Source organism: Tachypleus tridentatus, chromosome 11 (assembly GCF_004210375.1).
Source record: "Tachypleus tridentatus isolate NWPU-2018 chromosome 11, ASM421037v1, whole genome shotgun sequence".
NCBI lineage: Eukaryota > Metazoa > Arthropoda > Merostomata > Xiphosura > Limulidae > Tachypleus > Tachypleus tridentatus.
This window is the reverse complement of record NC_134835.1, coordinates 37572165-37598571: the sequence shown is the minus strand read 5'-3', so window position 1 is coordinate 37598571 and position 26407 is coordinate 37572165. Positions and strand designations below refer to the sequence as shown.

The window sequence follows — 26407 nt, the reverse complement described above, 5'->3', positions numbered from 1 at the left end:
AAAATGTTTGATTTACAGATAAAAAAGCGTGTTAAGGCGTTCGACTTGTAATTCGAGGGTCGCAGGTTCGAATCCCGGTCGCACAAAACATGCCCGTCCTTTCAGCCATTGGGGCGTTATGATGTGACGGTCAATCCGACTCTTCCTTGATTAAAGAGTAGCCCAAGAGTTGGCGGTGGGTGGTGATGACTAGCTGCCTTCCCTCTAGTCTTACACTACTAAATTAGGGACGGCTAGCGCAAATAGATCTCAAGTAGCTTTGCGCAAAATTCGAAACAAACTAAAACAAACGTAGTGCGTTTTTCCCACCACAACAATTAACTATCCGATATTGTTGAAACGTCACGTTGCTAAGCGTAAAGCCGTAGAAACAAGAACAGGTATCTAATCTAAATACTAAAATGAATGAAAAACGCTGGAAAATAACGTTCGGAGAAATGTTTTCTCTCTTTAAAAGATTTCCTTGTAATTTTCTTGAGAAGAACAGTATTTTATTGTTAATTGTAACATTGGTTGTTGCTGCGGTATGTAATTACCTTCTGGATATTAGCCGTTTTATTTTTTATCTATTCACGGTGGACAGATAACTTTCTTCCACTTGACAAGATGTATCTACTCTTTCTTTGCTGCATGGCGACAGTGCTTGTCTTAATGTATCTCAAATTAAGTGGATCAGGGTATTCCAAACACAATGTCTTCAGATTTCTCCAGTCGGCAGTGTTGTCATTCATAACGGCAACACTCACTTCCAACATTGTATTTATATCTTACATGCTTAAAATATCTTATGAAACAAATAATGCCAGCTGGAGATTTAAAGCAGCGGTCATCGCTGTTATGAATAAAGAATACCCTGATTTTGGGTAAGTTATGAGATTTAATAAAATCTGTTTTATACTTTTAAAATAATAAAAAAATTGACGTAATTATCTGATGTCAGAAGTATTTTACTGTTAAAATATGTGGATTAAAGCAACAAAGATGATACTGCGTGTCTTTAATAGATTGAATCTTTCATTAGTTAACTGCATCTTTAAACATAATGTGTAATTTGTAATTAACGAAGTTGATCTTTTGTGTTAATTTTCACAGTTGTTGTGTACTTACATATGCGTAATCGCAGTTGTTGGTTCTACGGATTTCTACAATAAGGTGTATCTGTATTGTCAATACGTTTTTTGAAACTAATGATTTATTCACCATGTTACGAAAATTACAGATCTGGTTACTTAACAACTTTCAATCTGCTTTCTGTTGTCAGATATCCTGATTATAAAAGATGTAGTGACGGTTGCCCGGAAGGAAAGACATATTTACTTGGTCTAAGCAACCTTTTATTTTACTATGAAATATTTACAGTTGCGATAGCTCTTTGTTCATGTCATATACTCCTTCGTGAATTATTGGTGAGATTTAAACTTAAATCGTCTAATGTAGTTTGTTTTTTTTTATGAATCCCTTCGTCAGTTAAACAACACTATATAAAAACAAAAAAAAAACACTCTTTTTCACCTAATTACATTAATTATGTGTGAAATTATATATCGATTATTGTAGACAATCTTTTTTTAGAGTGATAGAGTAAACTTACGTTTTACCAACGGCCCTACATGGCCAAGTGTGTTAAGGCGTGGGACGGGTATTCTGAGGATCGCGGGTTTGCATCCCCGTAGCGCCAAACATGCTCGACCTTTCAGCCGTGGGTGCGTTATAATGTGACGGTCAATCCCACTATTCCTTGGTATAAGAGTAGCCCAAGAGTTGACGGTGGGTGGTGATGACAATCAGCCTTACCTCTAGTCTTACAGTGCTAAATTAGGGTCGGCCTTCACTGATAACCCTTGAGTCGCTCTGTGCGAAATTGAAAAAAAAACAAACAAACAAACAAACCTTTCACCAACACCAAAAACAATCCAAGAGATGTTATTTATAATAAAAATAATGTGGGATTGATTCTTGGTCTAAGTAAGAGATTTAACTTCCTTCATAACTTAAATAGTGTAAAGTCGAATGTTCTACACAACAATCATTACATTATGAATAATATTTGTTGGCAAACGCGTATTTGTGTGGTGTAGTAATTCTTGTTTTATATTTTCTCAAAGAACAATAGAGTGACAGAAGAAGAAGTTATGCAGGAACTAAAAAGTATGACTTCTGTGGGCAATCCAATCGAAAGATATACTTTTATAAAAAAAATTGGAAAAGGGTATGTTTAAATGTAATATGTACACAAGGAGCTTTTTCTGCATTTAAAATTATAGAAAAGTGTGGTGGCTTGAATATGGTAGGTACTTTTATTAGTACTTGAGTTTTTGGTTTCAAATTCTTTATGTCAGTTGTTCGGAAAATTGAGTCCAAAGAATAAATACTTAACATTTTGTGAAAAGTTGCAAAAGAACGATTTCGGGATTTAAAGTTAAATTTGTAGTTAATAGTAAAATAATAGAGATAAAATGTTATGTTTTGATAATAGCACTAATTATTTAACAATACCACTCAACGCATGTTGGTATTTTGTTTAATTTTTGTTGTACATTCACTAGATTTTCTAAAAACTTTCCAACTGATTGAGGATGTGATATTAAGCTGATAATTTTGTAAATTTCACATTAATTTTTTTTACTCTCTCTTTCCTCCATACAATGGGAAACTAAGTTTGAATTTTCAAACATGGTCGAAGTAACTGTTATATACTTGGTACTGAAATGTGAAGCTAGATGTTTTGAGATTCGCTGCTACAAGTTCCTTTAATCAGGCTCATATGTGAGCACTTCACAGTTAGTAGATCTCTCAGTCATCTTATCTTCCAGTGGATTTGTCTTCAGTGGGTTACTTTTTACGTCTGTTGCTTTACTACATCCTTCGACCACAAATTACTTCTGTTTCGGTCTTTGGTTATTCATCCTTTTGCTCTGACAATCACCACTTTAAGTCAGGGATTGGTCAATAAATATCTGTATGTTGATTGTCCCATTCAACTTTTTCATTAGACGATTTCATTCGGTCCATACCATTCAATGTCAAGTTCTTCTGATTGCTCCTTACTGGCCTATTCATCTGTGTTTATATTAATTATGTAACTACCTCTGTTTCCTTTCCTTTTTTGGAATGTTTTCTGCCATTCATCTCTGGATCAGTAAAGGGTCATCTTAGCGGTTCAATGCTCCTTGCGTTGTTCAGGCTCTTACTAGACTATTGATTAAACATTTTCTGTTTCTTCGGTTAACAATTATCAGATGCCTTGTTCAACACGTTCCATTTTATCAATATTTCTGCATTGATAACTTTCTTCCAGATTCATTATCTTCTGTGACATGTTGATCTTCTGGACTGAAAATGTTAATGGGGTCCTTCATTGCCTTACTGCTTTACACTTTTCATGTGAACTTTGTTAGACCATTTCCTATAGATTTATTTCCTTTTCATCTCAACCTGTGGACATTGGTGGGCTGACATTTTAGCCAGGACTATTTCACATACTTTTTATCATCTTACATATCTTCTCATTTATCTGAATCATTATTTCCGCCCAGAAACTACGGTGGCTAGGGAGTGTAACTATGATTAACCTTCCTTCCATTTCTCACCTTCTATGTCCTGTATGTGCTAATTCTCAATGTTTAATTGCTTACATGACGTTCGTATGTAGTGTTCATTCCCCTCTCGTTTGCCTTTGGAAACAGTTCTCTGTTTGTAATATTTCTCCCTCACTAACTGAAATAGAGCTTTTGATTCAATTGGTGTATTTCTCTTTGCATAGTTCAGAAAGTGTTAAACATTCGAAACTAAATAACTGTGTATTTTGATTTAAAAGGAGTATTTGGCAAATTATGAAGAACAAAATAACAGTATAGAAATACATCATTGCCCTGCGAATTTTTAAAGTACGTTTGTTCAGTCACAAATAGGCTTAGCATAGTGAGGTAGTTAAGGCGCTCGACTCGTCATTTGAAGGTCGCGGGTTCGAAGTTCCGTCGCACCAAACATGCTCGCCCTTTCAACTGTAGGGATGTAATGATGTGTCAATCAATTGAAGTATTCAATCGTAAAAGAGTAACCCAAGACTTGGCGATGACCTATAATGACTAGCTGCCTTCCCTCTAGTTTTATACAATTAAATTATGGCAGATAACCCTCGTGTAGCTTTGCGCGAAATTCAAAAGGAAACATACAAACAGAAATTTAAAAGATTTATAAAGCAAAATAATCAGTAGTGTCGTTAATATTATATTTTTTAAAATAATAAGTTGTTTTCAATGGATTAATTCATTCATTTTTTGTTTCTGAATTTCGCACAAAGATACTCGAACGCTATCTGTGCTAGCCATCCCTAATTTAGCAGTGTAAGACAAGAGGGTGGGCAGCTAGTCATCACCACCCACTGCCAACTCTTTTACCAACGAATAGTGGGATTGACCATCACATTATAACGCCCCACGGTTGGAAGGGCGAGCATATTTGGCGCGACCGGGATGCGAACCTGCGACCCTCAGATTACGAGTCGCACTCTTTACGCGCTTGGCCATGCCGGACCATTCGTGCATGTAGGCGTAGTTGAAATGTTTCAAAACTCGTCACACTACGAGTACATCTCGATTGTAACAGCAGAACACATTTTCAAAAGTTATCAATGTTACTTGATAGAGTGGTGCTTACTTGTGTCAGTATAAATTACTATTTATGTTTTATCCATACTTTATAGTATTCTTCATGTAGTAAGAAACATTTAACTATGCATGATATTCTAATTTCTGTATAATGAAATAAGCATTCATTTTTACAATTTTACAAAGATTAGAAACATATGTTAATCCATTGTGTTTGTTTTTCTCAAAGCACAATAATTTTATCACTAGAATTTAGTTATGTTTTTACATACCAGTATATTACATATTCTATTGATACTTCTTTTATTATTTCAGTGCTTCAGCAGCTGTATATAAAGCGAAAGATAGAGAAACAGGGTGGACAGTTGCTGTAAAGAAGATATATTTATCGCAGCAATTATACAAAGAAGATGTAATTACAGAACTATTAGTCCTCCGTGAAATAAAACATCCTAACGTAATCAGCTACCTAGACAGCTACCTCATAGGAGATGAACTCTGGGCAAGTATTCTTAGTGTTACATATTAGTGAATTCTCTTGTATTTTCAAGTTTACATTCCATAGAGTGCACGTTTAGGTACTAATCTTTATTAAACATAGTAAGTCAATTTCGAGCAACAGTATTGGTTTGTGAATAGTTACCCACATTATTCTTACAGGTTTGCTTTTTAGAAATCTTGTTTTAAATAATACATGATTGGAAGACAATATTCTAGATGAAAAATCTAACTCTTCTAGAGTTACTTTAATTTTTACCTCGTGAAAATTATTTTGGTATTGGTATTTGTTTTACATATATGATTACTGACAGAATCTTAAGTTAGGAACAAATATTATGTCTCATTGTTTATGAGAGATTTTACTAAAGAATAAAATGTAAGTGAAATTTTAAATTGTGTTTATTTAGGTAATCATGGAATATTTGGGAATCGGCTCTTTGGATAATGTCCTGACCAAAACCCGTTTATCTGAACATGATATATCAGCAATTTGTAAAGAAGTATGTTATATTGACTGTTATGAATAGAGATTTTTGTAATTTTGTTTGCTAACAGATGTCTAATGATTACAGTTTATTTAAAGGTCTGTTCAATAATTATAGCAGTTAGTTTTCCATGTCTGTTTTGCAAGCATTACTAAATTAATAACATTGCTTATATATAATAATAATAAAAGCATGTGTCTATGCGTGTATGTTAAAGTCATAGCTTGAAGAAGAATGAACCCAAAAACCAAATATTTTGCACATGTACCAAGATGCTCCTGAGTGTACGCACCTGAGTGTTACTTTTCCACGTACCTGTGCATCTATTTTAGGAGGCAAAGTAACAAAAACCACAAATAACACGAGTGGTTTGTTGCATCACAAAAGAAATCACAGAGAGACAAACATATGTGAGCAGGTGTATATATGGATCTTTTTAAAGAAGTAAACTATCAATATATCTGCATCAAAAAGAAGTTATTCCCTATATAACAAATTTTAATATATAGAGAAGTCAAGGCAAGAATTATACTTTTATGCTAAAATGGTTTCTAAATTTTCACCATAATAGTACAGTACAGTAGAGATGGATGGATTGAGCCATTCTTGAGGACCATGCCATTTTATTATGAGTTTGTTTCCATTCCATGCAACCAGAAATGACAGTCATGTATGACCAATGCGTTTCTAACGAGGAGTGACCATGTGCCATGATACATGGTTAGTTAACGTCTGTCACTTGGAATATAACAATGTGATAACCTGAGTACAGCTGAATACTTTCATTTATAAAACGACACTGAATGTATAGTAAAGCCGATGGGATTTACTAACAGTCCTTTTTAACAATGGCTTCCATGTCATGTCACTAAGTTACAGAAGTATGTTTTAATATCGCTGTCATTCTGTGTACTGAAAATACATGAAATGAAACATCTACATAACAAAACTGGAAACTATTTGTTGATATTTTTCAATTTAGAATCTTTACTGATAAAAGAAGGTTTTTATTGTCGGTGATATAACAGAAAACACCTTAACTCGGAAATGATGCGAGTTTAAAATTGCCCAGGGCAATTACTGAAGGTGGTTGGTCTCAACCTAAAAAGGCCACGCTTTTCTCGTAGCCACTTTAATGTTAGGTGTTCCAGTGGCAGTAATAACTTTTTCATCTTGGCAGCAGATGGTAAAACAACTGATATATCAACCCAATCTAAGCTTGGTACTTCTGCTATTTATAAATTATATATATTTGAACTATTGAAAACAACAAACACACTGAATTAAAATTATAGTGATATTTAAAAGTATTTATCTTTGAAATAAATTTACATCTCATGTAGGTTCTTCAGGGAATAGAATATCTTCACGTTAACAGTGTAATACACAGGGACATCAAAAGTCAAAATATATTAGTTGGTATGGACTGGAGCATAAAACTAGGTAAACTTTAAGACATATAATATCAGGTTTGGTTATTAGAAAAAAAAAGTTGACTGTAGGTGTTTTCTTTTTACAGATTCCTAATAATTTGTCCAATGTTACTGAAAATCAGGGGTGTCTAAAACCCTTCAGGATTATCTTTTACACACATCTAATTTGTAGCCAAAATGTAGAAATTAGTTAAATATGTAAAGGAAATACACCTGCAGCTATCTTGTTTTACAATAATTTTGAGCTTGTACAATATTTTAGTAATTTACAGCATTTAAATTGCAATATTTAATAAGTTTTATACCATTTGTATAGATATTTTCATAGAAACTTATGTCTCTCACCATCCAGCCAAACTGATAAGCTATCTTATTGAACAAAATCTTTTTTGGCTCTGACATGTAGGAGACAAAAGATAGATTTGAAATGATGTTTTCGACACGCCACTGGTATTGAATCACAATGGACAAACTGAGAATAATGTAAAATAAAAACACACCATCTTCACTTAGCTTGTTTTTATTAGAATTTTGAAATCAGTTGGTTTTCAATATTGTGCCAGCATTCAGTGCTTGTGCAATGATTTTTGTTATTAAAGTCATTACTTTCATTCCTACGTGAACAGAAACACATATATTATGAAGATGTTGATACGTTACATGGAAATCATGTTTACTCAGAAATAAAAAATATTCACGTATAAGAATTAGTGTTTCCAGTTCTCTCATGTTCAGTACAATATTAATGTACAATACATTCAGTACAATATCAACTACATAGCATAGCTATGTATTACTCTTTAATAAATGTGTATATAATTTGACAAGTAAGCCTGGTTTTACGTATGTTTACTTGCAATGACACAGTCATGTGCCAAGTAATTTTCTAGCCTCCTTTACTGAAATAAATTGCCATATATTACTTGGAGGTGTTTAAATAAATAGAATTTAAAGAAGAAAATAATTTTACTTTTATATTGTTTTTATGACTATTTACCTAAGATATTTGGAAATTATAAAATAATTTATTGGACGTTACATTTTTTTTTAATACAAGCGTCTTCGAAACACATTTGAGTAAGAATTTTTGTTCTGAAAATAAGTGCGAAACACGAATAAAAGAACAGATTTGTCGCAATATTTTGTTCGTTGACAAGATTTATTTGGATGATTAATTGTTTCTATTTTTCTATCAAAATTTGCAATAGAAACAACACAAATCAAAATTACAGTTAACTGTTTGAATATTTCTGTTGTCAATTTATCTTTAACAAATGATAGTAGAATTTTATTTCATTATAAATTATGTGTCTGATTATTGAAAAGATAGTTTTGTTACATCGGTAATTTGACAGGAGGAGAATAGGCACGAAGAATGTTATCTTTATGTTGTCGTGCTCTCATAAAAGGATATCATACAACTGGCTGAAAAAAGTAGTTTTAACAATTTAAAAATTTTACTATCTAAGTTGATCCTAACATGCTGACTACAAAACTGTAAGAATTATTAATATACTTTAAATTCATTTTGTCAGGCTAACTTGAAATTCTTTCTAAATCATTTTTGTTTTCATTTTCACTCAAATGAAAATTTTATTCTTGGTTCTTTTCATCATGTAGCTGACTTTGGATTATGTGCCGTTATAACATCACAAGAAAGTAGAAAAACATCAACGGCCGGCACTCCGTACTGGATGGCACCTGAAATCGTTAAAACAAAAAATACGGATGCGAAGTCGATATATGGTCTTTCGGGATCACAGTTATTGAGATGATACAGGGAGAGCCTCCTTATTGTAATGAAGATCCCCTCATGGTAAGTGTTGCCAACCAGACCGTACAGCCATGGAGAAAAATTAGATTGAATTTCAACTTTCTCCTTATTTGAATGTACTTTCCTTTTTGTATGTAAATACTTTGATGAGTTGAGAGTAGAAAATTATGATTGAATAAATCTATAAGAGTTTCCTTCTGGATAAATTTAAAGTATTTCGTATAAATTTCAAGATCTTTAAGAATTTGGGTAAATTAATGCTTGCGTTAGTTAAAGAGAAATGTTTCTGTAATAATATTACTCATTAAAATTATCATTGTTTCGCAATACCCAACTTCTTAATAGTGAGATTTCGTTTACTTGAATACACAAATGATTGTATAATTTAGTTGAAATGTCTTCCAGCAACTCTAATAAGAAAAGACAGAACAAGGCTTGCCCATTAATCACACATATAGATATACATAAAGTCATGATGTCCCATTTCTTTTCAGCTATTTGATCTCATAGCGAAAATGGGAAACCTGATATTAAAGAAAAGATAACATTTCTCTCGTATTCCAAGATTTCTTGGAGAAGTGTTTACAAGTCGACGTAAGGAAACGATATACAGCTTCGGAACTCTTGAAGGTATGTCGTGAATTACTGTTACTTCACTATTTTATTTTGTTTTGCTTTGAACCTATTACCCTTATGACATACATCAAAAAGCAATATTAATAAGTCGAAGAATTCGTTGTTGTGCTTGCATGTTCATTTTACAGTTTGAGTACATCGACTTCAAACACCACTGCATTATTTATCATTTTTATTTTGTAATATCCATCAATCCCATACAATATCACATTTTACTGCTGAAAAATTTACCTGACTTGACGTCAAGATATATGGTGTACTTAATAGCGATTGGGGAACAATTCAATTCTAGAGCAATTTGTCAGAAAGTCCAGCTGGCATCACATAAAGCTTTTATGCAAGTTCTATAATTTCCTAACAATCCTTCATGCCTTGGGAGCTGTGACATGACAACAAAACGTATGTAAACACTTAAAAGAGAGATTCACGAGCTAAGCCACAGACTATACACACTATCCAGTTTCACTGATACAAGGGAATGATAGATTTTGACATTTGTGGAATGAGCTTGGTCTTAAAGAAGTGTTTAGACATGATGTCTATCTCAGTATCTGTTGAAAGCGAAAGCAAGAAACCAGAAAGCTTTATGAATTTTAATTCATAGTACTTCAACTGCGTGGTGAGTGATGCTATTTTAAATAGTTTCTATATTAGTAAAATGATTGATTAAACAGTAAATTATTTATTTATAAAATCCACTTGTAGCAAAATGACCTTCATATAGAAACCGAAAAAGTGCTATGGGTTATTAATTAATGCCAATAAGTTCTCAACAAAGGTTTTAAACATTTTATTGGAATTTATCAGTCAGTTTATAAAACTAAATATCTTAAATAAGCATCCTAAGAGAAGTGAAAAACACCAGTAAATGAAAGTATGATTAGATATAGAAGGAAACACTATAATCTGTACCTTAGATCATAGAAATACAATCAGGTTTCTATACCAGTATTTAAGAAAAAAACAGTTATGACAGAAACGTTTCAGTAGTATGTTAGTAACATTATTCTCTCATAGAAGCACATGTAGCTGAAAAATACAAACGTAAATTTAAATCTGTAGTAACTCCACAGAAGTATAGAAACACCACTGTAAGACACACAGAATACGCCTAATAAGACCTTTGTAAAACACATTTAAGTTAAACCTATACTGTTTCGTCAGGTACACTTTTATTACACTAAATCTATAATAGATGTACATTGAATAGAAGACTCTCAGCTTTTGTAAATGAAGAATGTCATACTTAAATATAAATATTTGAAATCAAATTACCCTTAGTAACACAGTGTATACATAGAATCTTAATAAGAGTATCCACCATTTTATGACACGCACAATATACCAAGTAAGACTATCTAAAGAAAGAAATCCGTAAATATAAAACGTGCACAATAAATTGAAATCTATACTCAATCCTATGGGCTTTTTTGTAATATACATAATTCACCTAGTGATGCCTACAGAAACCATAGTAACAACATGCGCGTACATTAAAATTAACCACATACAGAACTTAAATGCCAGAATCCCTCTGTAAACTGTCCATCTGTAGTAACAGTCTCTCTAGCGTAAAGTAGTAATGGGTGTTATAAAGACTAATCGATAGGTTACATTATTGTATTAATATGATATCTACCCATATATCAAGGGTATTGACTTCTGAATAAAGGGTATTAGGTTACATTGTTCTTGTACTCATCATCTCCTTACTTCAGGAACAAGCAAAAGGAGGGCGAGATACTTCCATACAAACACATTTGATTAATAGCACATATCGTCATGTGAGTTTTGATAAATATGTATATAACGAAGAAACATGTCACGGCTTCTATTAACGTGACACAAATTAAATTAGGTTGTGATACACATAACTAACATTTTTTACTTCATACGTAAGCTTATTCACAGCACCATTTTTACCATGTATGACTGATGATGATAAAAACAATAAAATTTATCTAAAACTATATAGATGTGAATAAGTAATATGTTTTGTAGAAAATTGTAGAAAACTAATTTTGACAGATTTATATGTAAAAACAATTTAAAACAAATGGATAATATACTGAACTATTCAATACTTGAAATCATCTTGTTTGTAGCTTTTACTTTTTCAAAGTACTGTTCATGCTGTTAGAGGAACACTTGTGAAGCCATGGTAAAAAGAGAGAGAGAAAGAGTGGCATCAGATTTGGGGTGCCAAAAGTACTCTACAAGTAGTTGCCAAAATTTATAGTCCATGACATTGAAATTATTACAGTGTTTTGACTACAATAAATCTTTTATTGTGCACTATTATTATCAAAGGTAATATACTTTAATTGTCGTAACTTTTTATTTATTGATTCAGAGTATTAAGCCATATGATTACCGAACATATTCGGTACCGCACATCTCACAATTAGTAACTGGCATTATTGGAATATGTACGTCATAGGTCACTCTCCTTTAGTCAAGACTTGGTGGTATTACTTCCATATTCCAACCTATGAACAGAAAGGTGAACGATAATTGCGGAGACATTGAGCAGAACAACAAATTTCCATCGTTCACGAAGCCTCCTCCTAGGAATATGTCTCGCTCTTACAGCATCATTTATCATCTGATTTTCAAGATGAAATCGTAAACTCTATGACTTTTATGTTTAAAATGGGTTATAGTTATTTTTTGTTGAGAATGTAACATAATGACTAGACTGTGAGAGCAATATTGTATGCTAAAATTTCGTTATTGGTGGTTTTATGTTGAACTATGCTTTACAATGTTTGTTCGGTCAGGTGATTTAGGTGCTCGACTCCCAATCTAAGGTTCGTAGGTTCGAATCCCAGTCACACCAAAAATGCTTGATCTTAAACCCGTGAGGATGTTGTAATGTGACAGTCAAACCCACTATTCGTTGGTAGAAGAGTAGCCAAAAAGTTGGCGGTTGGTAGTGATGACCAGCTGCCTTTTCTCTAGAGTTGCACTGCATAATTAGGGTCGGCTAGCGCAGATAGCTTTCATGTAGCTTTGTGCGAAATTGAAAAACAAAAAACTTTTAGATTCAAATTTCTGGTTATTTGAAATATATTGTATACATTTCGTAACATTTTTTCCGTGTTTATGTTGTTAAAGTACGCTGTCTTTCTTTTCACTGAATGTTATTAAATGTGTTTTTCTATGGATGGATTGTGTTAGTATTTTGTTCATGATAAGTACTGTTAGTATTTGTTCTGTGTTGGTAGTGTTTTGCTGTCTATAGATTATATTAGTGTTTACATGTGCGGGTCATGTCAGGTGTTTGCACTGTACGTGTGTTGCAAAAGCGTCTGCTCAGTGTAAATTGCATTGATGTTTGCTCTATGTAGTTTAATTTAGTGTTTGTATTATATATTTTTTTTCCTTTTTCGATTATTTCAGATAGTATATGTTCTGTGTGGATTATGTTAAGTAATGAATACTTTCTGAACGTTACTCAAATGGACTTTGTTGTGTTTCCTGGTGCAAAGCTACACAATGGGCTTTTTGTATTTCTCGGATTTCTGCTTTGTAAGTCAGTAAGCATACCACTGCTTCACCAATTACTTAGAATCATAATTCATATAAACGAAAGTGCTAAGACGTAAAATACCCGTGTATTCAATGGACATATATGTCTCCTAAAATGTTTGATTTATAGATAAAAAATATTGTGTGAATAATGTTAAAAGGGTAGACAAACGGTTGATATATATGAAATATGTTTTAACAAAATTGGAAGTTGTTTTGCTTAATACAGAACCTAAGTCTAGGCATATGATTGAGTGCCATTCAAAAAATTCACTTTTTTATATAGGTTTTGTAACCTTCAAATCAAATATAAACTATCTTCAACTTTTCTTTCTTGAAGCCTCCATCTTCTTTATTCGAGAGATTGACAAAATTTTGTTGGATAACATCTAGAAAGTGACTATAATTTTCAAACCGAGAACGTTTAGCCATAACCGACACTGTTTTGTTTCATAACATTGAGAAAGTGACTGGCGTTTTCAAACTGAGTGCTACTGATATGATTAACATTGTTTAGTTACATAATGTCAACAAAGTGACAAGTGTTTTAAAGCTTAGAATTATTACCCACAATTCTTGTCTTGCTGGATATACTACTGCTACTAGAATTCGAGTTGTGCACATTCAGTTCGCCATCTTTAATTTTTCTCATGTTTTTATTTACGTCTTTTGATCGTTTTCGAGGGAATGGAAACGTCCAATTTTCGTTTTATTTATTCATTTAATGATTGTGGATAGAGGTCTGTGTTGGTGAAAGGAAATGTTTAGAATCGTTATGAGGCCCGGCATCAATGTTAATCTCTGCTGATGAGGTGTAGGAAGAGATACAGGTGCCACATCCTTGGTTCGGAGTATTCTCAGTTTCAGTTCCATCTACCTTCTTCCTACCCATGGCCTTAAAAATATTTTCGCTTTTAAATCTATAAAATCAGAAAGTAATTACTGCTTTTGTGAAGACCATTTATGCTTGAAATCAACATCATGACATTTATCGTCTTTCGAGAATGTGTTTATCGTTATACTTTGTAACAGTGCAAGTAATAGAATTGAAAAAAAAAAAAACTTTCTCAAATGAGAAACTGAAAGTTTCAGATATGAGGTACTACATCGCCATTTTATAACACTAATTCTTGTAATTAAATCATTAAAATAAAGTAAAAAAGTTGGTTAATTTGTTACTGTCTTTTGACAAATACTAAAAAATAGTAGATTATTCGGCACTGAAATGGTGTTTTCCGATGCAACAATCTATTTTTCTACATTGCCTGAGGATATATTGCCATGGATACGAATATTATATGAACAGTACAACATTGAGTGTTTTTATGTTATATTCATATTAAATTTTTCAATTAAAAATTCCAGTGCCTACCTATTTCAGAACATGACTGACAAAGAGATGCACTCTCACATACATGAAAATCAAACACTGTGCAGCTAAAGGTTATATTTACGTATATCATTGTTTTCGAGAGAATAAAATTATATGTCGACAGTCAACACTTTAAAAATGTAAAACTTTTTGGTGTGTTTTAATTATGTTTTACTTCATTTCCTTATTTCAATAAATTAGAGTAAGAAATAACTTACCCATGGTTGTCCTCGTAAAGAAAGGATTATAATTAATTACTCTTTAAATAAGGATTAGAATTTTAGAAGTATATCCACGTTATTATAGTAAAATATGAGTAAAATCAATGTGTGTTGATTCAACACATTCAGTTATGCATCAAATAACGTATCAGATTATTAAATAACATCAGCCATCGAAGACAGATGGAGTTTATGTACGCCCTCTCTGTGTATATTTGTTAGCAAAATTTCTCGAAAATGGCTAAATGTATTTGGAAAAATATTGGTAAACATTTGGGTTAGGACCCAACTTTGAAGTTTATTATTTTTTGGAGGATCAAGGTGACAGCAAGGACATGGATATTCAAACAATCCCTATCTATTTACATGGTGGGCATATGTAGAACATTATTCTTCATTGTCCTGCCAAAATAGATGGTGTCCCTTGACAACGACGAACATACAAACATATTTTCGTATTCTTTGGCTATTTCTCGAGGCTTTCATAGTACACGCGTACTAAACTGTTTAGTGCAGCAAAGTTCATTGTTATATATTCTACTTATGTAAATCAAATGTAACCGATAAAAACAACAAAATAAGATTTCTTACACTAAATCGAGAATGTTCGTTTTTTCGTTGTTTTTTTTTAATTGGATGAAATGATGTGAAAAATTCGAACTCAAGATTTGACTAATGTGAACAAGCAACCTTTAGTGCAGTAATAAATTTCCCACTCGTTCTCATTTGCTCTGAGACTCTGTTCGAGGTGTCCCGAGGCCAATGCGTGTAGTTGGCGGGAACAGGTTGTCGAAATGCCGAAGATATTCTCTAGGGACGTCGAATCTAAGGACCCGCCGCCAACCGTTCGATCACTTTTTGCTACAACAGCGTGTAGACGTCCGACGCGTCGCAGCAAGCTGCTGTTGGTCCACACACGCGCGAAACAGGCCGAAGAAATGGGTTCCCCCGTTGGTAGGCGGCGGGCGCGGGTGTTTAAATTACCCGCTCGCTCTCATTTGCTCTGAGACTGTTCGAGGTGTCCCGAGCCCAATGTGTGTGTTTGGCAGTAACAGGTGGTCGAAATGACGAAGATATTCTCTAGGGACGTCGAATCGAAGGACCCGCCGCCAACCGTTCGGGCACTTTTTGCTACAACTGCGTGTAGAGGTCAGACACGCCGCAGCAAGCTGCTGTTGGCCAACTCACGCGCGAAACATGCCGAAGAAATGGGTTCCCCCCCGTCATGAGGCGGCGTGCACGGGTGTTTAAATTTCCCGCTCGTTCTCATTTCCTCTGTGCCGGTGTTCGAGACGTCCCGAGGCCAATGCGTGTTGTTGGCTGGAACAGGTGGTCGAAATGCCGAAGATATCCTCTAGGGACGTCGAATCGAAGGACCCGCCACCAACCGTTCGAGCACTTTTCGCTACAACAGCGTGTAGACGTTCGACACGCCGCAGCAAAGTGCTGATGGTTCACGCACGCGCGAAACCTGCCGAAGAAATGGGTTCACCCGTCATGAGGCGGCGGGCGCGGGTGTTTAAATTTCCCTCTCGCTCTCATTTTCTCTGTGCCTGTGTTCGAGGTGTCCCGAGGCAAATGCATGTTGCTGGCGGGAACAGGTGGTCGAAATGCCGAAGATATCCTCTAGGGACGTCAAATCGAAGGACCCGCCGTCAACCGTTCGGGCACTTATCGCTAGAACTGCGTCTAGACTGTCGACACGCCGCAGGAAGATGCTGTTGGTACACGCACGCGCGAAACAGGCCGAAGAAATGGGTTACCCCGTCGGCAGGCGGCGTCCGAGGGTGTTTAAATTTCCCGCTTGCTCTCATTTGCTCTGTGCCTATGGTCGAGGTGTCCCGAGGCCAATGCGTGTAGTTGGCGGAAACAGGTGGTCAAAATGCCGAAGATATCCTCTAGGGACGTCGAATCGAAGGACTCGCCGCCAACCGCTCGGGCACTTTTCGCTGCAACTGCGTGTAGACGTCAGACACGCCGCAGCAAAGTGCTGTTCATCCACGCACGCGCGAAACATGTTGAAGAAATGGGTTACCCCGTCGGTAGGCGGCGGGCGAGGGTGTTTAAATTTCCCGCTCGCTCTCATTTGCTCTGTGCCTGTGTTCGAGGTGTCCCGAGGCCAATGCGTGTTGTTGGCTGGAAATGGTGGTCGAAATGCCGAAGATATCCTCTAGGGACGTCGAATCCAAGGAACCGCCGCCAACCGTTCGGGCACTTTTTGCTACAACTGCGTGTAGACGTCAGAAACGCCGCAGCAAGCTGCTGTTAGTACACTCACGCGCGAAACAGGCCGAAAAAATGGGCTCCCCCATCGGTAGGCGGCGGGCGCTGGTGTTTAAATATCCCACTCGCTCTCATTTGCTCTTAGACTATGTTCGAGGTGTCCCGAGGCCAATGCGTGTAGTTGGCGATAACAAGTGGTCGAAATGCCGAAGATATCCTCTAGGGACGTCGAATCGAAGGACCCGCCGCTAACCGTTCTGGCACTGTTCGCTACAACAGCGTGTAGACGTCCGACACGCCACAGCAAGCTGCTGTTGGTCCTCACACTCGCGAAACAGGCCGAATAAATGGGTTCACTTGTCATGAGTCGGCGTGCGCGGGTGTTTAAATTTCCCGTTCGCTCTCATTTTCTCTGTGCCTCTGTTCGATGTGTCCCGAGGCCAATGCGTGTAGTTCGATGTAACAGGTGGTCGAAATTTCGAAGATATCGACTACGGACGTCGAATCGAAGGACCCGCTGCCAACTGTTCGGGCACTTTTCGCCATAATTGCGTGTAGACGTCCGACACGCTACAGCAAGCTGCTGTTGGTCCACGCACGCGCGAAACAGGCAGAAGAAATGGGTTCCCCATCGGTAGGCGGCGGGCGCTGGTGTTTAAATATCCCACTCGCTCTCATTTGCTCTGAGACTCTGTTCGAGGTGTCCCGTAGCCAATGCGTGTAGTTGGCGATAACAAGTGGTCAAAATGCCAAAGATATCCTCTAGGGACGTCGAATCGATGGACCCGCCGCTAACCGTTCGGGCACTTTTCGCTACAACAGCGTGTAGACGTCGGACACGCCGCAGCAAGCTGCAGTTGGTCCACTCACGCGCGAAACAGGCCGAAGAAATGGGTTTCCTCGTCGTTAGGCGGCGGGCGCGGGAGTTTAAATTTCCTGCTCGCTCTCATTTGCTCTGTGCTTTTATACAACGGGAAACTAAGTTTGAATTTTCAAACAAGGTCTGAGTCAGTGTCATATACTTGTGACAATGTAACAAATTAACGCGTATAATAATGTTTACCAACAACATTTTTTTTCTAAATTTCGCGGGAAGCTACACCAGGGTTATCTCCTCTAGCCATCATCACCCACCGCCAACTCTTGGGCTACTCTTTTACCAATGAATAGTGGTATTGACTGTCACATTATAACGACCTCACGGCTAAAGGGGCGAGCATGTTTGGTGCAACAGGGAGTCAGACGCCTTAACGCACCTGCCCACACCGGGCCTTTTTAACCCTGAGCAGAATAATATGTTCTTGGGGAAGTCGGAGAAGTTCAGGAAAAGGTGATTGACCCATACAGTAACCTATATCTTGGATAATAATCACGAATACATCCGCTGCATTACCTACCTGCTACCAATGAAAAATGTTTTGTAAAACGTGTGACACTCAGAGTGGTAACATTAACCTCGAAATTCATGGTAAGCAATAAATCGAACAAATTGATTGATAGATGAAAAGAAACGTGCGAGGGAAAAAAAAACAACCCAACTACAAAACAATAAAGATTGGATAGTGAGTTTAAAATAAAATGTCAGATACATAATTAAAAATGATTAATAAAAACCCCACTTCGGAAATTAAACTATTTAAGTTACAAATAGGGGGCGCACTAAAGAAAAACTTCAAACGCTTAAACAAGAGCCCTTCCAAAAAATGAAACGATAGTGTTGTATAACTGAATATGAATCATGTGCGTAACAAAAATGTGTAGCATTTTTATTGGATGATTTTCGTATCATAATTTGTATGAGAGACACGTTGCAATGAATTATTTCCCGTGGAACAGAGGCCTGGCACGGCGAAGTGTTTAAGGCACTCGACACGTAATCCCAGAGTCGCTGGTTCGAATTCCCGACACATCAAACATGCTCGCCCTTTCAGCCAAGGTGGTGTTATAACGTGACGGTCATCCCCATTGTCTGTTGGTAAAATAGTAGTCCAATAGTTGGTGATGACTAACTGCCTTTCCTCTGGTCTCACACTGCTAAGTTAGAAACGGCTAGCGCAGATAGATCTCAAGTAGCTTTGGGCAAAATTCGAAACAAACTAAAGCAAACGTAGTGCGTTTTTCCCACCACAGCATATAACTATCCGATATTGTTGAAACGTCACGTTGCTAAGCGTAAAGCAGTAGAAACAAGAACAGGTATCTAATCTAAATACTAAAATGAATGAAAACGCTGGAAAATAACGTTCGGAGAAATGTTTTCTCTCTTTAAAGATTTCCTTGTAATTTTCTTGAGAAGAACAGTATTTTATTGTTAATTGTAACATTGGTTGTTGCTGCGGTATGTAATTACCTTCTGGATATTAGCCGTTTTATTTTTATCTATTCACGGTGGACAGATAACTTTCTTCCACTTGACAAGATGTATCTACTCTTTATTTGCTGCATGGCGACAGTGCTTGTCTTAATGTATCTCAAATTAAGTGGATCAGGGTATTCCAAACACAATGTCTTCAGATTTCTTCAGTACGGCAGTGTTGTCATTCATAACGGCAACACTCACTTCCAACATTGTATTTATATCTTACATGCTTAAAATATCTTATGAAACAAATAATGCCAGCTGGAGATTTAAAGCAGCGGTCATCGCTGTTATGAATAAAGAATACCCTGATTTTGGGTAAGTTATGAGATTTAATAAAATCTCTTTTATACTTTTAAAATAAAAAAAAATTGACGTAATTATCTGATGTCAGAAGTATTTTACTGTTAAAATATGTGGAATAAAGCAACAAAGATGATACTGCGTGTCTTTAATAGATTGAATCTTTCATTAGTTAACTGCATCTTTAAACATAATGTGTAATTTGTAATTAACGAAGTTGATCTTTTGTGTTAATTTTCACAGTTGTTGTGTACTTACATATGCGTAATCGCAGTTGTTGCTTCTACGGATTTCTACAATAAGGTGTATCTGTATTGTCAATACGTTTTGAAACTAATGATTTATTCACCATGTTACGAAAATTACAGATCTGGTTACTTAACAACTTTCAATCTGCTTTCTGTTGTCAGATATCCTGATTATAAAGATGTAGTGACGGTTGCCCGGAAGGAAAGACATATTTACTTGGTCTAAGCAACCTTTTATTTTACTATGAAATATTTACAGTTGCGATAGCTCTTTGTTCATGTCATATACTCCTTCGTGAATTATTGGTGAGATTTAAACTTAAATCGTCTAATGTAGTATTTTCTTTTAGAATCCCTTAGTCAGTTAAACAACACTATATAAAACAAAAAAAAACACTTTTTTCACCTAATTACACTAATTATGTGTAAAATTATATATCGATTATTGTAGACAATCTTTTTTTAGAGTGATAGAGTAAACTTACGTTTTACCAACGGCCCTACATGGCCAAGTGTGTTAAGGCGTGGGACGGGTATTCTGAGGATCGCGGGTTTGCATCCCGTAGCGCCAAACATGCTCGACTTTTCAGCCGTAGGTGCGTTATAATGTGACGGTCAATCCCACTATTCCTTGGTATAAGAGTAGCCCAAGAGTTGACGGTGGGTGGTGATGACAATCAGCCTTACCTCTAGTCTTACAGTGCTAAATTAGGGTCGGCCATCACTGATAACCCTCGAGTCGCTCTGTGCGAAATTGAAAAAACAAACAAACAAACAAACCTTTCACCAACACCAAACACAATCCAAGAGATGTTATTTATAATAAAATAATGTGGGATTGATTCTTGGTCTAAGTAACAGATTTAACTTCCTTCATAACTTAAATAGTGTAAAGTCAGATGTTCTACACAACAATCATTACATTATGAATAATATTTGTTGGCAAACGCGTATTTGTGTGGTGTAGTAATTCTTGTTTTATATTTTCTCAAAGAACAATAGAGTGACAGAAGAAGAAGTTATGCAGGAACTAAAAAGTATGACTTCTGTGGGCAATCCCATCGAAAGATATACTTTTATAAAAAAAAATTGGACAAGGGTAAGTTTAAATGTAATATGTACACAAGGAGCTTTTTCTGCATTTAAAATTATAGAAAAGTGTGGTGGCTTGAATATGGTAGGTACTTTTATTAGTACTTGAGTTTTTGGTTTCAAATTCTTTATGTCAGTTTTCGGAAAATTGAGTCCAAAGAATAAATACTTAACATTTTGTGAAAAGTTGCAAAAGAACGATTTCGGGATTTAAAGTTAATTTTTTAGTTAATAGTAAAATAATAGAGATAAAATGTTATGTTTTGATAATAGCACTAATTATTTATCAATACCACTCAACGCATGTTGGTATTTTCTTTAATGTTTGTTGTACATTCAGTAGATTTTCTAAAAAACTTTCCAACTGATTGAGGATGTGATATTAAGCTGATAATTTTGTAAATTTCACATGAATTTTTTTACTCTCTCTTTCCTCCATACAATGGGAAACTAAGTTTGAATTTTCAAACATGGTCAGAAGTAACTGTTATATAATTGGTACTGAAATGTGAAGCTAGATGTTTTGAGATTCGCTGCTACAAGTTCCTTTAATCAGGCTCATATGTGAGCACTTCACAGTTAGTAGATCTCTCAGTCATCTTATCTTCCAGTGGATTTGTCTTCATTGGGTTACTTTTTACGTCTGTTACTTTACTACATCCTTCGACCACAAATTACTTCTGTTTCGGTCTTTGGTTATTCATCCTTTTGCTGTGACAATCACCACTTTAAGTCAGGGATTGGTCAATAAATATCTGTATGTTGATTGTCCCATTCAAATTTTTCATTGGACGATTTCATTCGGTCCATACCATTCAATGTCAAGTTCTTCTGATTGCTCCTTACTGGCCTATTCATCTGTGTTTATATTAATTATGTAACTACCTCTGTTTCCTTTCCTTTGTTGGAATGTTTTCTGCCATTCATCTCTGGATCAGTAAAGGGTCATCTTAGCGGTTCAATGCTCCTTGCGTTGTTCAGGCTCTTACTAGACTATTGATTAAACATTTTCTGTTTCTTCGGTTAACAATTATCAGATGCCTTGTTCAACACGTTCCATTTTATCAATATTTCTGCATTGATAACTTTCTTCCAGATTCATTGTCTTCTGTGACATGTTGATCTTCTGGACTGAAAATGTTAATGGGGTTCTTCATTGCCTTACTGCTTTACACTTTTCATGTGAACTTTGTTAGACCATTTCCTATAGATTTATTTCCTTTTCATCTCAGCCTGTGGTCATTGGTGGGCTGACATTTTAGCCAGGACTATTTCACATACTTTTTTATCATCTTACATATCTTCTCATTTATCTGAATCATTATTTCCGCCAGAAACTACGGTGGCTAGGGGTGTAACTCTGATTAACCTTCCTTCCATTTCTCACCTTCTATGTCCTGTATGTGCTAATTCTCAATGTTTAATTGCTTACATGACGTTCGTATGTAGTGTTCATTCCCCTCTCGTTTGCCTTTGGAAACAGTTCTCTGTTTGTAATATTTCTCCCTCACTAACTGAAATAGAGCTTTTGATTCAATTGGTGTATTTCTCTTTGCATAGTTCAGAAAGTGTTAAACATTCGAAACTAAATAACTGTGTATTTTGATTTAAAAGGAGTATTTGGCAAATTATGAAGAACAAAATAACAGTATAGAAATACATCATTGCACTGCGAATTTTTAAAATACGTTTCTTCAGTCACAAATAGGCTTAGCATAGTGAGGTAGTTAAGGCGCTCGACTCGTCATTTGAAGGTCGCGGGTTCGAAGTTCCGTCGCACCAACCATGCTCGCCCTTTCAACTGTAGGGATGTAATGATGTGTCAATCAATTGAAGTATTCAATCGTAAAGAGTAACCCAAGACTTGGCGATGACCTATAATGACTAGCTGCCTTCCCTCTAGTTTTATACAATTAAAGTATGGACGGTAGGCGCAGATAACCCTCGTGTAGCTTTGCGCGAAATTCAAAGGAAACATACAAACAGAAATTTAGAAGATTTATAAAGCAAAATAATCAGTAGTGTCGTTAATATTATATTTTTTAAAATAATAAGTTGTTTTCAATGGATTAATTCATTCATTTTTGTTTCTGAATTTCGCACAAAGATACTCGAACGCTATCTGTGCTAGCCATCCCTAATTTAGCAGTGTAAGACAAGAGGGTGGGCAGCTAGTCATCACCACCCACTGCCAACTCTTTTACCAACGAATAGTGGGATTGACCATCACATTATAACGCCCCACGGTTGGAAGGGCGAGCATATTTGGCGCGACGTGGGATTGACCATCACATTATAACGCCCCCACGGTTGGAAGGGCGAGCATATTTGGCGCGACCGGGATGCGAACCTGCGACCCTCAGATTACGAGTCGCACTCTTTACGCGCTTGGCCATGCCGGACCATTCGTGCATGTAGGCGTAGTTGAAATGTTTCAAAACTCGTCACACTACGAGTACATCTCGATTGTAACAGCAGAACACATTTTCAAAAGTTATCAATGTTACTTGATAGAGTGGTGCTTACTTGTGTCAGTATAAATTACTATTTATGTTTTATCCATACTTTATAGTATTCTTCATGTAATAGAAACATTTAACTATGCATGATATTCTAATTTCTGTATAATGAAATAAGCATTCATTTTACAATTTTACAAAGATTAGAAACATATGTTAATCCATTGTGTTTGTTTTCTCAAAGCACAATAATTTTATCACTAGAATTTAGTTATGTTTTTACATACCAGTATATTACATATTCTATTGATACTTCTTTTATTATTTCAGTGCTTCAGCAGCTGTATATAAAGCAAAAGATAGAGAAACAGGGTGGACAGTTGCTGTAAAGAAGATATATTTATCGCAGCAATTATACAAAGAAGACGTAATTACAGAACTATTAGTCCTCCGTGAAATAAAACATCCTAACGTAATCAGCTACCTAGACAGCTACCTCATAGGAGATGAACTCTGGGCAAGTATTCTTAGTGTTACATATTAGTGAATTCTCTTGTATTTTCAAGTTTACATTCCATAGAGTGCACGTTTAGGTACTAATCTTTATTAAACATAGTAAGTCAATTTCGAGCAACAGTATTGGTTTGTGAATAGTTACCCACATTATTCTTACAGGTTTGCTTTTTAGAAATCTTGTTTTTAAATAATACATGATTGGAAGACAATATTCTAGATGAAAATCTAACTCTTCTAGAGTTACTTTAATTTTACCTCGTGAAAAAATTATTTTGGTATTGGTATTTGTTTTACATATATGATTACTCACAGAATCTTAAGTTAGGAACAAATATTATGTCTCATTGTTTATGAGAGATTTTACTAAAGAATAAAATGTAAGTGAAATTTTAAATTGTGTTTATTTAGGTAATCATGGAATATTTGGGAATCGGCTCTTTGGATAATGTCCTGACCAAAACCCGTTTATCTGAACATGATATATCAGCAATTTGTAAAGAAGTATGTTATATTGACTGTTATGAATAGAGATTTTTGTAATTTTGTTTGCTAACAGATGTCTAATGATTACAGTTTATTTAAAGGTCTGTTCAAAATTATTGCAGTTAGTTTCCCATGTCTGTTTTGCAAGCATTACTATATTAATAACATTGCTTATATATAATAATAATAAAAGCATGTGTCTATGCGTGTATGTTAAAGTCATAGCTTGAAGAAGAATGAACCCAAAAACCAAATATTTTGCACATGTACCAAGATGCTCCTGAGTGTACGCACCTGAGTGTTACTTTTCCACGTACCTGTGCATCTATTTTAGGAGGCAAAGTAACAAAAACCACAAATAACACGAGCGGTTTGTTGCATCACAAAAGAAATCACAGAGAGACAAACACATGTGAGCAGGTGTATATATGGATCTTTTTAAAGAAGGAAACTATCAAGATATCTGCATCGAAAAGAAGTTATTCCCTATATAACAAATTTTAATATAGAGAAGTCAAGGCAAGAATTATTTTTTATGCTAAAATGGTTTCTAAATTTTCACCATAATAGTACAGTACAGTAGAGATGGATGGATTGAGCCATTCTTGAGGACCATGCCATTTTATTATGAGTTTGTTTCCATTCCATGCAACCAGAAATGACAGTCATGTATGACCAATGCGTTTCTAACGAGGAGTGACCATGTGCCATGATACATGGTTAGTTAACGTCTGTCACTTGGAATATAACAATGTGATAACCTGAGTACAGCTGAATACTTTCATTTATAAAACGACACTGAATGTATAGTAAAGCCGATGGGATTTACTAACAGTCCTTTTTAACAATGGCTTCCATGTCATGTCACTAAGTTACAGAAGTATGTTTTAATATCGCTGTCATTCTGTGTACTGAAAATACATGAAATGAAACATCTACATAACAAAACTGGAAACTATTTGTTGATATTTCTCAATTTAGAATCTTCACTGATAAAGAAGGGTTTTATTGTCGGTGATATAACAGAAAACACCTTAACTCGGAAATGATGCGAGTTTAAAATTGCCCAGGGCAATTACTGAAGGTGGTTGGTCTCAACCTAAAAAGGCACACGCTTTCTCCGTAGCCAGTTTAATGTTAGGTGTTCCAGTGGCAGTAATAACTTTTTCATCTTGGCAGCAGATGGTAAAACAACTGATATATCAACCCAATCTAAGCTTGGTACTTCTGCTATTTATAAATTATATATATTTGAACTATTGAAAACAACAAACACACTGAATTAAAATTATAGTGATATTTAAAAGTATTTATCTTCGAAATAAATTTACATCTCATGTAGGTTCTTCAGGGAATAGAATATCTTCACGTTAACAGTGTAATACACAGGGACATCAAAGTCAAAATATATTAGTTGGTATGGACTGGAGCATAAAACTAGGTAAACTTTAAGACATATAATATCAGGTTTGGTTGTTATTAAAAAAGTTGACTGCAGGTGTTTTCTTTTTACAGATTCCTAATAATTTGTCCAATGTTACTGAAAATCAGGGGTGTCTAAAACCCTTCAGGATTATCTTTTATACACATCTAATTTGTAGCCAAAATGTAGAAATTAGTTGAATATGTAAAAGGAAATACACCTGCAGCTATCTTGTTTTACAATAATTTTGAGCTTGTACAATATTTTAGTAATTTACAGCATTTAAATTGCAATATTTAATAAGTTTTATACCATTTGTATAGATATTTTCATAGAAACTTTTGTCTCTCACCATCCAGCCAAACTGATAAGCTATCTTATTGAACAAATTTTTTTTTGGCTCTGACATGTGGGAGACAAAGATAGATTGAAATGATGTTTTCGACACGCCACTGGTATTGAATCACAATGGACAAACTGAGAATAATGTAAAATAAAACACACCATCTTCACTCCTTAGCTTGTTTTTTATTAGAATTTTGAAATCAGTTGGTTTTCAATATGTGCCAGCATTCAGTGCTTGTGCAATGATTTTTTGTTATTAAAGTCATTACTTTCATTCCTACGTGAACAGAAACACATATATTATGAAGATGTTGATACGTTACATGGAAATCATGTTTACTCAGAAATAAAAAAAATATTCACGTATAAGAATTAGTGTTTCCAGTTCTCATG

At 35.3% G+C, this 26407-nt stretch overlaps 1 protein-coding gene across 1 annotated transcript in view; it reads left to right on the top strand.

The window, feature by feature from the left end:
- The first annotated feature begins 8800 nt into the window (after nt 1-8800).
- Nucleotides 8801-26407, top strand: part of LOC143231338 (uncharacterized) — a 30296-nt gene continuing 12689 nt past the window's right edge. The window contains exons 1-4 of the mRNA XM_076465883.1: nt 8801-8845; nt 11895-12064; nt 23578-23764; nt 24172-24256. Of these exons, the coding sequence (XP_076321998.1) occupies nt 8801-8845; nt 11895-12064; nt 23578-23764; nt 24172-24256 (487 nt within the window). The remainder of the gene's footprint in view (nt 8846-11894; nt 12065-23577; nt 23765-24171; nt 24257-26407) is intronic.